The 11,944-nt window shown below is 47.0% G+C and overlaps 1 protein-coding gene across 1 annotated transcript in view; it reads right to left on the reverse strand.

Moving 5' to 3' along the window:
- Positions 1-11,944, reverse strand: part of HSF2BP (heat shock transcription factor 2 binding protein) — a 50,523-nt gene that overhangs the window by 21,808 nt on the left and 16,771 nt on the right. Inside the window, exons 4-5 of the mRNA XM_019557115.1 lie at positions 3,750-3,819; positions 2,024-2,141 (exon numbers count right to left, since the gene is read on the reverse strand). Of these exons, the coding sequence (XP_019412660.1) occupies positions 2,024-2,141; positions 3,750-3,819 (188 nt within the window). The remainder of the gene's footprint in view (positions 1-2,023; positions 2,142-3,749; positions 3,820-11,944) is intronic.

The raw sequence follows: 11,944 nt of genomic DNA on the forward strand, positions 1-11,944 counted from the left end.
GTGAATAAGGAGCATGGGACAGTGGTCTGTGGGCCAGAGGAGCTCTAGGATCCTCTCCGCAATGTCTTGGATGCGGGCCCCCGGGAAGCAGCAGACTTTATAAATTTATAAATTAATATTCAAGCAAAATGTCCCATGCGGAGTCTGTGGTTGATCTATGGGCTAGATTTGTACCTGTTTTCCTAGGACTGTTGTGGAGTAGATGAAGATTACATCATCACAGAAGATGCTGTCTGGTAAAGTTGGCTATCAGAGCTCCAGTTAAATCTGAAAAACAGGTTTCTCTCACCAACCGCTGGGGTTAGGTTCCTGAAAGTTCCCATAGTTGGCAAAACTGTGGCTGGGAAGACAAAAGCAGCTGAAAAATGGCAGGGGAGGGCTGATGCATGGCCACAGAAAACCATGGTTACACAAAACTGTATACCGTGGTAGACAAAATGGTATATAGAATATTAAGTGTAGATACTCAAAATCATGGCTGGCAAAACCGTGGTTGGCAAGGGAAACCTGTATAACTTTTTTTTGTTTTAGATGTCTTTCCAAAAACAAAAAGAACAACAAAAAGCTCCTCAACCTCTGCTTAATTACAGTACTGTCAATTCCAAGCATTCAAAACTGAGTCAGGACTCAAAAAATCATACTGGCTTAAAAATCACATTACTTGGGAAGAAAAAACCTTGAGTTCTTTTCATTTGCATTGTGGACTTTCAGCATTGTATTTTCAAAGCTTTTCTCCACAAACTTTCCTTAGTAAGATCCTACTAAATGCTGCACAATTTAGCTATTCCAGATTGAATGCTGACTTTCAAACTCTCAGGTTGGGAGAGAGAGTCTATGACAGACATTAAATCAGATGGAGGTAACCTGAAATGACATGTATGTATGATGAATGAATCATTCAATGACATGATCATGCAATATTCATGTTTTTTCACAGATCAACATTCAACAAATTCTAATGCCTACTAAAAAGAATTCCTTCATACATGAATCAAAGAATCAGCACATCCAAATATTTAACTACCTACTAATATATCCCTAGATCACTAGTGTATTCAATGACAGATAACTAAAATGAGATGGATTTTTTCCCTGCTATGTGCAACTCACTTAGGTGACGCTGTAATAGCTGAGGAAATTTCAGAAGAGATTATAATGCATTTCATGTCTTCATTTACTAGAAAGTCCAACTTATTTCATTAAAAGATGATACTTTAAACATATTTATGTTCATTTAATTTCTTTCAGCTCTTCTTCCTGCTTTAAAACTTGACCCACCCTTAAATACCAGCGTCCTAGCAACCCAAACTTTTGCCAATGCAGGAATAGGCCATATCTCTGCATTAAAGACAATGGTCCTTGACGGATCTTGCAAAAAGCTTGGAGCAGAATCTTATTTCAATTTACACACCCACATGGCAATTACTTCATTGCATAATTGACAATTCTGGCACTTAGCCACATTTTGTACTCCATGTGCTGTAGGGATACACCTGGCTACTGACCATACACAGTTGGCTGCATTCTGGGACAGCTCGGTATGTGTGTATTTGAGCATGAGTCTTGAAATTCTTGGCAAAACACGAAATGGGTAGGAGCTGGGACTGCTATCTTCTAGCCAACAGCCCAATGGCTAGGGCAGTCACCCCAGAAGGGGGAGACCCAGGTTCGAGGCCCCCACACACAGAGGATATTTAAACTTGCAACTCTGACTTCCCAGCACAGTGCTATAACTACCAGACCACAAGATAGTCATTATCCAATCCTCTCTTCAGCCTAGCATACTTGCCCAGCTGCCCTTCATATGCATGCAACCTTATCTAATGGAAAACAATATGCACTCTCCAGCTTTGTAGTCCAATGTGGTATGGCTGTAAAGAATGCCTCCTGTGATTATTAATTCCAACCAATGAAGTTCTGCTCCAGCTAAAGAAATAATAGGCCATTAGGAAAATAGCTGTAGTGATGGCAGACTATACTGCAAGTTAACCAGTTTCATTTTTAAACTATGTAGCCACCATACACTTTAAGTTTGGTACAAAATCCTGGCTTCATATCTCCCAGAAGTTGTATCATTGTGTCCAACAGCTCCCGACTGGAATTAACCAGGAACTCACGGCCACATGCCAATGCAGCAACGTCTACAACAGAACACAAAATAATACTACATTAATCACATTTCAAACAAAAAAATAAATTAATAGTTAATACAGGCTCACTTTAATTACTAGTACCACTGACAATAAAGGAACTGTGAAGAATACACTATAGACATATATAAACATAATGTTATATTTATCTACTCAATGATTTTGAGTCTACTGAAGCAACAAACAATATTTATCAATTCTTTTAATAATTATACACTGATAATTAAAATATGTGCTCATGGTGGCCTAGCAATGCAAGTGGTAATGCTATGAATTATGAGGCAGAAGGCTGTATTCAAGAAGTTCTGAACTGGCATCCTCAAACAGCAAAGCAAATCCTTACAGAGCTCATATTAAAGGAAATAAGGAAGATACAGACTGTTTTCTGTTTATTCATCCTGGGTTGCACGGCCACAGTAAACCATTCAAACACCCACAAGGTCCAATTGCAAGATCTTCCCCTACCCTGCATGAGTACTGTGTTGTTCAAGCCCAATACAATATGCAAAAAAAGAAAAGTCAGAAATAAAGTTACTCTAAGGATAAGGTTTTTGCACTGTGGGCGTGTCTACATGTGAATTTGTGTGCACCTGAACTTAATGCGCCTTAACGCAGCTCGCTGGGCAGCCTACCCTGGTAAGCACTCTGGACACCCCCTGGACCCCTTCAGCAGCATAGTTGGGCAGTACAGCCCAGCACCGGCCGAGGGAGCAGGAGCCTCCAGTCCCTCTGGCGCAGTGAGCCTGGCCCCAGCCCCAGTTCTAACCCCCTCATGTTCCTGCCTCTCCACCACCAGATGACAGCAGACCGGAGCTGAGCCTGCAGGGTCCCATGCTGCCGCCAGGCACCACCAAGAAGAGGACACAGCAGGTGCTGTTCTGCAAGGTGGAGATGCTGGAGCTGGAGTGGCAGTTCCAGCAGCAGTGGTCCCTGTCGGTGGGCGGTAAGTTGGCAGAGGGAGCAGGAGACACGAGGGCTCCTGTCAAAGCACAAGGGAAAGGCCCATTGTGACTACCTGAGGGGGATAGGGGCACCACAGCATGGGCATGCCCTTTGCTAGCGGCTCCCCCATACCTCCCCCTCAAGGCACACTTGCTGGCTGAGCAATGCAGCCCAGCAGGGGCAAGATGCCTCACTGTCCCCCCGGGATTCAGGCACCCTTAGAAGCCCACTTTGGGGCTTCTGCCTGGGACAGCAGGAAGGTTGGGACTGCGTCTGCCCCCAATACCACTTTCCCTGTTCCACCTACCTCCATCCTAGGCAAGTGGTTGCCCAGCCTCCCTGCCAGATACTACGGGTGGGAGAGAAGCTCATTTTGTACAGCCTCAGCGCGGGCTTCTAAGGGTACCTGAATCGGTGAGTAGCAAGGCATCCTGCCCCTGCAGAGCTGCATTCCTTTGCTTTGACAGGTGCCCTTGCACCTCCTGCTCCCTCTGCCAACTTACCACACAATCACCAGGACCTGGGGGAACGTCTGTTCACCAGAGCGCCCCAAGAGATGACAAGGTCGAACGGTCACAAACTCCTTCATTGACTGTTTCAGGCTGGACATACGGAAAAACTTCTTTACTGTCCGAGCCCCCAAGATTTGGAAAAGACTGCTGCCAGTTAATTCAGAATCCCATTTGGTGTAACAGTAGCTTATTTTTTCTCTTAAAACTGCATTACTCTATATTTAAGGACATGGCACATAAATAGCCATTGTATTACCCATTCACCTAATCTGGTTAACTTCCTCAAAATCTTCTTACAAAGACTAGACTAACCAGAGTAACTTTGGTTATCTGCAAATTCTGTTTGCTCACTGTTCTACACCCTCCATGTAGGCTAGTGGGCCATTTGTATATGCCACTAAATTGGCCTTTAAAACGACTTAAAGCCCTTTTTTGGGATAATCTCCATAATGGCTTCATTCTAATCTCTACAAGTTACCAACTGGTTTGAGCCCAGAAGCATGAGGTAATATGTTCTTCCCAACTGTTTGTAATCTCTAACTCTCAACATCTCTTATCCGTATAAACTTCTAATCCCTCTTTGAAGCTCATTAAATTATTGAACTCAACTGCATCCTGTAACAATGAGTCCCAGTCAGTTTACATGTCAAGTGAAAAAGTATTTCCCTTAATCTGTTTTTGAATTTGCCATCTTTCAATTTCAATACAATTTCGTTATTGTGTTGTAAAACAGGGAAAATAGATGTTCCCACTCTACCTTCTCTATACTAGTTATTATTTTACATACTTTCACTGGTCTCATTTTATTAATCACTGTGTATAGGTAAACAATCCCAATATTTTCATCAGTCTTCATCATACTGGTTTTCCATGTTCTTGACCAGTCTCACAGTCTCTCTCTGAATCTCTTCTCAATAATATCCTTTTTGATATGGCATGACAGTATTACACAGTGTATTCCAAACGAGGCCACACTCCTGATTCAAATAAAGGCATTATAATAGCCTCCGTTTTATTCACCATAGCATACCTTATAAATATTACCATAAGATTTGCTTTTATGACCCTGGCTGCAATATCTTGCACCCACTGATACCAACACCTCATTCCTGAGTTGAAACAGTTAATTCAGAATCCCATTTGGTGTAACAGTAGCTTATTTTTTCTCTTAAAACTACACTGCTCTATATTTAGGGACATGGCACATAAATAGCCATTGTATTACCCATTCACCTAATCTGGTTAACTTCATCAAAATTTTCTCAAAATCTTCTTACAAAGATTAGACTAACCAGAGTAACTTTGGTTATCTGCAAATTCTGTTTGCTCGCTGTTCTACACCCTCCATGTAGGCTAGTGGGCCATTTGTATATGCCACTAAATTGGCCTTTAAAATGGCTTAAAGCCCTTTTGTACCACTTTAATGGTATACCTATTTACACATGTTCGTGGCATAATGTGCTTTAATGGCACAGCTGTTTACAGTGCATCAAATGACCTTGGGACGCAGCAAAGTAAAACCTGTCTGAGGTGTTTTAGTTTGCCACCTTACAGCCGCAGAGGGAAGCATTGGGCCCCATGCAGCTCAGGGGCTGTACAGGAAAACTATGCAGGCAGCCCGGCAGCAGCCTGCACAGGCAGGCTTGACTGAAGGAAAATAAATAAATAAATAAATAAAAAGTGGTGAGCCTAATATTTTTTTTTTCTTTCCCTCCCCAGAGCCTGCCTGCCTGAGCTGCATGGGGGCCCAGTGCTTCCCTCCGCGGCTGCGGTACCTGCAGGTGGGTGGTGCTGCTGGTGGCGGGGCACCGCCACTACCATGGAAAGAAGCACCAGCCTCCCCCTGCAGCTCAGGGACCTCTCAGACCACTGGCAGCTCACTCTCCTCTCCCTGCCACTGGAGAGGCAGGTAAGGATCAGGCCTGACCCTTACGTACATGCTACAGGGTGTTATTTTGCCCTAAATTGAGGCGGTGTTTTTAAAAAATCCACTGCTTCAATTTAGTGAGAACTAAACTGAAGTAAATTCACGTGGCATATACAAATGGCCATGGAGCTCAGTATTCTACCTCCATGGGCCAGATAAATGATGTTGGGCTAGTCTATGGGCCAGATCCCACACAGGGCCAGCATTCAGGGTGAATCCAGCAAACTAGCCCGGTCCTGTATCCCAGATCCAGCCACACACGCCAGCCCACACCCGAGAACTGGATCCAGCCACGTCAGCCCAACCCTGCACACTGGACCTGACCATGGATGCCAGGCCTACCATGTGTTGGTACAATCTAGTGCACAAGGTTGTATCATCCAGCTCATGTGACTCCTCCTGGGTTGGGACCACTGTAATTCAGGATTCAGAAGATATCAGGGGAAAGTCCAAAATTTAGCATTTCCCATGAAGCCCCAGAAAACTGCAGATTGGCCAGAAATGGCCTGAAACCATGGGGGCGATGGGAAAAAAGGTGGGGAAAAAGGAAAGGGAAAAAAGTAGAAAGAAAAAAACCTTACCCAAAGCACAGAGAAAAAAAGGTGGCAGAGCCCCAGAAACACTATATAAACCCCATGTGTTTCCAGGGGCAACCTATAGATTAATGATCATGTCATTAATGATGGAGCTCAGCCAATCAGGTTGCTCAATTCCCGGCTTTGACAGGGAGCTTAAAAGACCTGCCCAGAGCACAGCAGGTAAGTATCCCACTGCCACAGGGGCTGCAGGCATAGGCATGCTGGGTACCTGCCCCCACAGCTTGGTGTGGGGTACAGGGTACACCCCCAACTATATCATCCCCTCCAAGGCTTTGCTTAACTGGCTGGATGTGAGGTGAAGTTGGGAGGGAGTGGGGAGCATTCCCCACTGCTGGGTGCGTGTTCCCACAGCTTGGTGTGTGGAAGGGGCTTCTCCTAGCCCAGCTCAAGGTCTCCTAAGCCCCTTTTTCCTCTGCTGCCACACAAGAGCAAAGGGGAATTTCCCTATCCCCTTCCCTGTGCAGTGGGGCTCAGGAAACTTGTGCTGGGCAGGGGGAAGCCTCTGCAGCAGGGCACCCTGAGTCACACAACCAGCTGTAGTGACAGGCACCCAGCATGGGTCTCGTGAGCCCCGCTGCAGAGAGAAGGGGAGGGCAAAATTCCCCTCTCCCACGTGGCACCAAAGGAAAGCAGGGCTCAGGAGACCCTGCACTGGGCCAGGGGAAGCCCCTGCCCCACACCCAGCTGTGGAGGCAGGCACCCAGCAGGGAGGAACCCTTCCCCCACTCCCTCCCAGCCTCACCCCACATCCAGGAAGCTAAACAAAGCCTTGGCTGGGATGATCTAGTTGGGGATGGTCCTGCTTTGAGCAGGAGGGGAACAGACTAGATGACCTCCTGAAGTCCCTTCCAACCCTAAATGTTTGTGATTCTATGATTTCAACACTTTGCACAGTGAAAGCTGAAAAGATGAGCAAGAGTAGAGTGAAGACACCCCACGAAGCAAAGAAAAATTCTGCCATGGATCAAGTGAAGCAGTTTCCTGCAAGCACTCTTCATACAGATGGTAGCAAAACAGGTGAAGAGCAGCCTGTGTGCTGTTGTTCAATAGCAATCACCCCCATGGGCTGGTTTCCTCAGCCAAAGGCGTGGGAGACCCTGCCATGAAGAATAGCTTATATTAGCTCTGGCAAACCTGCAGGGAACCCGCTTTTTCCCCCATCGGAGCCTGAATTCCAGTGGTCCTTAATCAGAGGTCCAGATATTTGGCAGCAGAGGAGCAGTAATTAATGATGCTCCCACACCCCCACCACCAAATTTCTGGACCCCTGAGGAGACCCAGAAGCCATATGACATGGAATTGCAAGCTAGAGGCAGAGCACAACTGCAGGCTATTATAAACAGAGTAAATAGTGTGACCTGTATTTAAGGCTGTGGCACACTTCTCATTGAAAAACCTTGTTTGAAGTTTCCTACAGTTTTGCCTGACTTCAAGTATTTGAGCTGAAGTTTTCCATGCTTAATATCTGCTTCAAGTTGAATTTTTTTTTTGGGGGGGGGGGAGAATATTGCTTAGACACTATTAATATTTTTATATCTGCTTTGTTGAGAAGATTTAGCACTTTCATGCTTTAGGGCAGGGGTCACTAACTGCTGGCACACGTGCCAGAGCGTGACACCCAAGGCCATTTTGCTCAGCATGTCACAACTGGCCCATGCTCTCGGCAGCTGCTGCCAGCCTCAGAGCCCAGGCTTCCTGCAGCGGGCAACCAAGAGGCTGCAAGCCCTGCTGCAAGCAGCCTAGGCTCAATGGCTGACAGTAGCTGCACAGAGCCTGAGCCAGCTGTAGCTGGGAGGCTGCAAACAGCTGTACTGGCTCCATGCAGAGGTCCACATGCACCCAACCACCATGGAGCCCAGCCAGGACTCTGGAACCCAATATCTTAGAACAGACAACAGGCAGGCTGCAGACAGCTGCACCAGGCTCTGGGGCACCATCCATGCCAGCAGCAACTGCACGCGTGCCTTGGAGCACAAGGCAGGGAAGAGGTCAGGGCAACATGACCCCAGCCACTCCCCCACCATCCACCTGGAGGCACACATGCAGCCACTTCCAACAGCAAGGACTGTGCCCCTTGCAGCTCCCCCACAGTCTGCCTCTGGCAAACCAAGTCAATGCATGGGCTGGGGTTTGGGTGTTTTTGGCACTGTGGCCAAAAATGCTCTCAACCCCTACTTTAAGGCAAAGATTTGCAATTTGGCATGAGGTTATTCTTGTACAGGGGTGTGTCCACACTTCGTCCAGTTGTAGACCTCAACAGTCTCAGACGATACATGCGGTTTAGATTCATAGAGTCAGAAGGGACCTCAGTGGGCCATCTAGTCCGACCCCCTGCCCCTGGCAGGCAAGAAAAGAAACGTCAACCTTGGGGTCATGTGATCCCAGCCAGGTACCTGTCCAGTCTCTTTTTGAGGACCCCCATCTGCTTGAAGACCCCCAAATATGGGGCGAGCAACCTTGCAAGCCCATTCCAGATTCTGGAAACCCTGAAGGAAGAACTTTTTCCTTATGTCCAGCCTGAACCTTCTCTCTAGTAGCTTATTCTCCTTGTCGTTCCAGAGGGTGCCCTGGTGAACAGATCATCGCCTACTTCATGTTGCTCTCCCCTTATGAATTTGTATACCACCACAAGGTCCCCTCTCAGCCTTCTCTTGGAGAGGCTGAAGAGGTTAAGGTCCCTTAGCCTTTCCTTATAGGGCCTTCCCTGCAGGCCTCTAATCAGGCAAGTGACTCTTTTTTGGACCTTCTCCAGGTTGTCCACATCCCACTTGAACTGCAGCATCCAGAACTGGACACAGTACTCCAGCTGCGGTCTGACTAGTGCCGCATAGAGGGGGAGAATAACTTCCCTGCACATGTTTGTGAAGCACCTATGGATGCACGACAAAGTGCAATTGTCTCTACCAACTCCTTCATCACATTGGCAACTCATGTTCATCCTGGAGTCAATAGTGACTCCAAGATCTTTTTCTTGGTAAGAACTCAGCAACTAAATTCTCTGATGATTCCATCTACACCGAGTCTGCTCCATCTCTCCATAGGTTTTACAAATTTATCAGACTCTGCATGCACCATTCCCAGGAAACCAGTTCAGCATGTTCCATTTCCAGTCAATTCAGATTTTCTAGGTCATTTACGTATCTGGCAGCCAGGGCTCTCTACAGCAGCATTTCTCAACTTGTGTAGGTTGCTACCCAAAAGGGGATCACAAGAATATATAAAAGGGTTGCCAACAAACTTTAAAAATTGATCATGTTTTGCATATCCATTTGCTGGGCATCCTAATAAACAAGGATCTGGGTTTTCCATTTACCGCAGAAAACACGTATTTTCTACCTTAAAGGAGAAAATAATTGATTTTCTCCTTTAAAGGAGAAAAACGTGGGCTCCTCACAGGCTGGCAGAATTCAAGCCTGAAAGGGGCTGCTTGGGGTTGGGAGAGCAAGAGAAGGGCAATCAGGCAGGACGCATCATGTGCATGTATACACATACACTTGTGGCAACCAGGCATTGTGAAGAGTCACTCCCACAGCTCCCCATAGGTAAGTCTATGACACAGGGAGAAGCAAGGCAATGTGATGGGCAAGGGTCCAGGGCCACAAGCGATGCATTGGTGGGCATGGGGGGGCACGTGCCCCCACCCCCCAGATTTGTGCACCCACTGTGGCCATGGGCCTGCAGCCAAGCAAGACCAGCATGGGCAAGAGCCACCTCCATGGCCCAGCAGGCAGGACCTGGCACAGGAGGGCAAAGCAGTGTGACAAGACTCATTGCTGCCACTGCTAGGCCCCCTGCACCAGCTGTGCAGCCAGCAGCACAAAGATTAATGGATAGGAAGTGTGTGTATGTGGCGGGGGGGGGCCTCCTGCCCTCACCTCCTTCCATCTCCAACAGCTTGTACACCAGGCCATGGCTTTACCCTGCTGCCATGGCCCAGCCACCACCACCACTCCCCTCAGGCTGTGGCTCTACCTGGGACAGAAGGTGGAGTGGCAGGCAGCATGAGTGGCCTGAGAGGAGTGGGGAGTGGTGGCCAGGGTATGGTGGAGGGGTAAACCCACAGCCCAGTGCATGAGCGGCTGGTGGTGGGAGAAGGTGAGGGCAGCACACCCCTCCCCCCACCATCTGTTACTGCTCATGCTACTGCCATTGCAGCTGGAACAGGGGTCCAGTGGCAACAACAATGAGTCTCACTGCCCCATTCTGCCCTCCTGCACTTGGTGCCCTCCTCCACTGAGCCACAGACATGACTTCTGCCCATGCTGATCCAGCCAGGGTACAGCCCTGTGCCTACTGTGGGTATACAAGTCAGGGTGGGGAGGGGGGCATATGCCCCCCCTGCCAACCACATCCACCCATGAACAACTCATGCCCCTGGCAGCTGGGGCAGCACAGCAGCAGTGGAAGCATGGCAGCGGCAAGCAGGAGCTCTCACAGACACTGCCACCAGTGGCAGTGTGGGGAGGAGACGACAACCACCCACCGACACCACTGGTAGCATCAGCAGTAGCCAGCAGGGATCACTGACTGCCCGCAGATGCCACCAGCAGTGTCAGCGACAGAGTTTGGGGGTCGTGAGCAGCAACCACCCACAGGTACCACCGCCTTTTTGTAGGGGATGCAACACCACACTCAGGGGGTGCATGTGCACCCACATGCACCCCCTACGTGTCACTCCTGCATCCACCCTCTAGCCCACACACTGTGGGGCTGGGGAGCAAAGGGTACCAGCAGGGCTAGGAGGCTGTTTTCTACTTAAACTATTTACTATGTCAGGACTGGCCACTGATGTTTACAAACGGGTCCTGGTACAAACAGAGTTGAGAACCACTGCTCTAAAGCACCAATGACATTTTTGAGTGCAGAGAGGCTATCAGAGTTTCCAATGGTGAGCCAAAAGCAGCGAAGCATCTTAAAACAAATGTAAAAAAATTAAGAATGGAGTGAAAAGGAGTGAAGCCTGCATGGGGCTATCGACAAAAACAGCCATGGTTAGAAGGGGAACACAGAAAGAGAAGTGAACCAAAGGAAAAAATTAAAAAGGGTTTTCTGAAAAAAAAATTAATGCAATAATGTAACAGAAGACTGTATAATAATGCATACTCACAAAGCTACTGTGTTTAAGTTGTACAGCCAACCATAATTCTAGCATTCCCTAAATTTTGGGTGCTTGAGACCTCTGCAAGTTTTTGTGTTCTTTTAATTTGGTTTTTCAGAGTGAATGCTACGTAAATGTATAAACAGGGGCATTAAAAAGTTATAACATACTTATAATAGGTATATTGTTGTATTTTCTGTATTTCTCTTAATAGACAGTCGTTCACAGAGCCACTATGACACCTGGATTGCTACCCTACTCAAAACAAAGTTGCAAACTCAGGTCCTGCTGCTATGTACATAAAATTTATGCTGTTCATTCTAATATGCATTACATTGCGTTTATCAACACTGAATTTCATCTACCATCATCAGAACCATCCTACTAATGTTTAGATCCTGCTGTAGGTCTTCACAATCTTTTCTGTTCTTGACTAACTTAAATAATTTTGTGTCATCGTCAGCAAATTATGCCCTCATTTCAGGAGAGCACAAATCTCAAAAGTGTCCAAATGAACCACTTTGCATGCCAAGAGTAGAACTAAAATAGCCATCTCTTCAGCTTCCAACCTTACTTCTCACCCTAGATATTGAGTTCCCCTGATAATTTCTTGCGAGAGACTTTGTCAAAAACCTTAAGTTTAAATAATCAGCCCATGTTTTTCTATTGGTGTTACAGTAAAAGTCAAAGCCCTGTCTAAATTCTGGTTTCAAAGG

The sequence above is a fragment of the Crocodylus porosus genome, unplaced genomic scaffold, assembly GCF_001723895.1.
Source record: "Crocodylus porosus isolate Cpor-Errol unplaced genomic scaffold, CroPor_comp1, whole genome shotgun sequence".
NCBI classification, from domain to species: Eukaryota; Metazoa; Chordata; order Crocodylia; family Crocodylidae; genus Crocodylus; species Crocodylus porosus.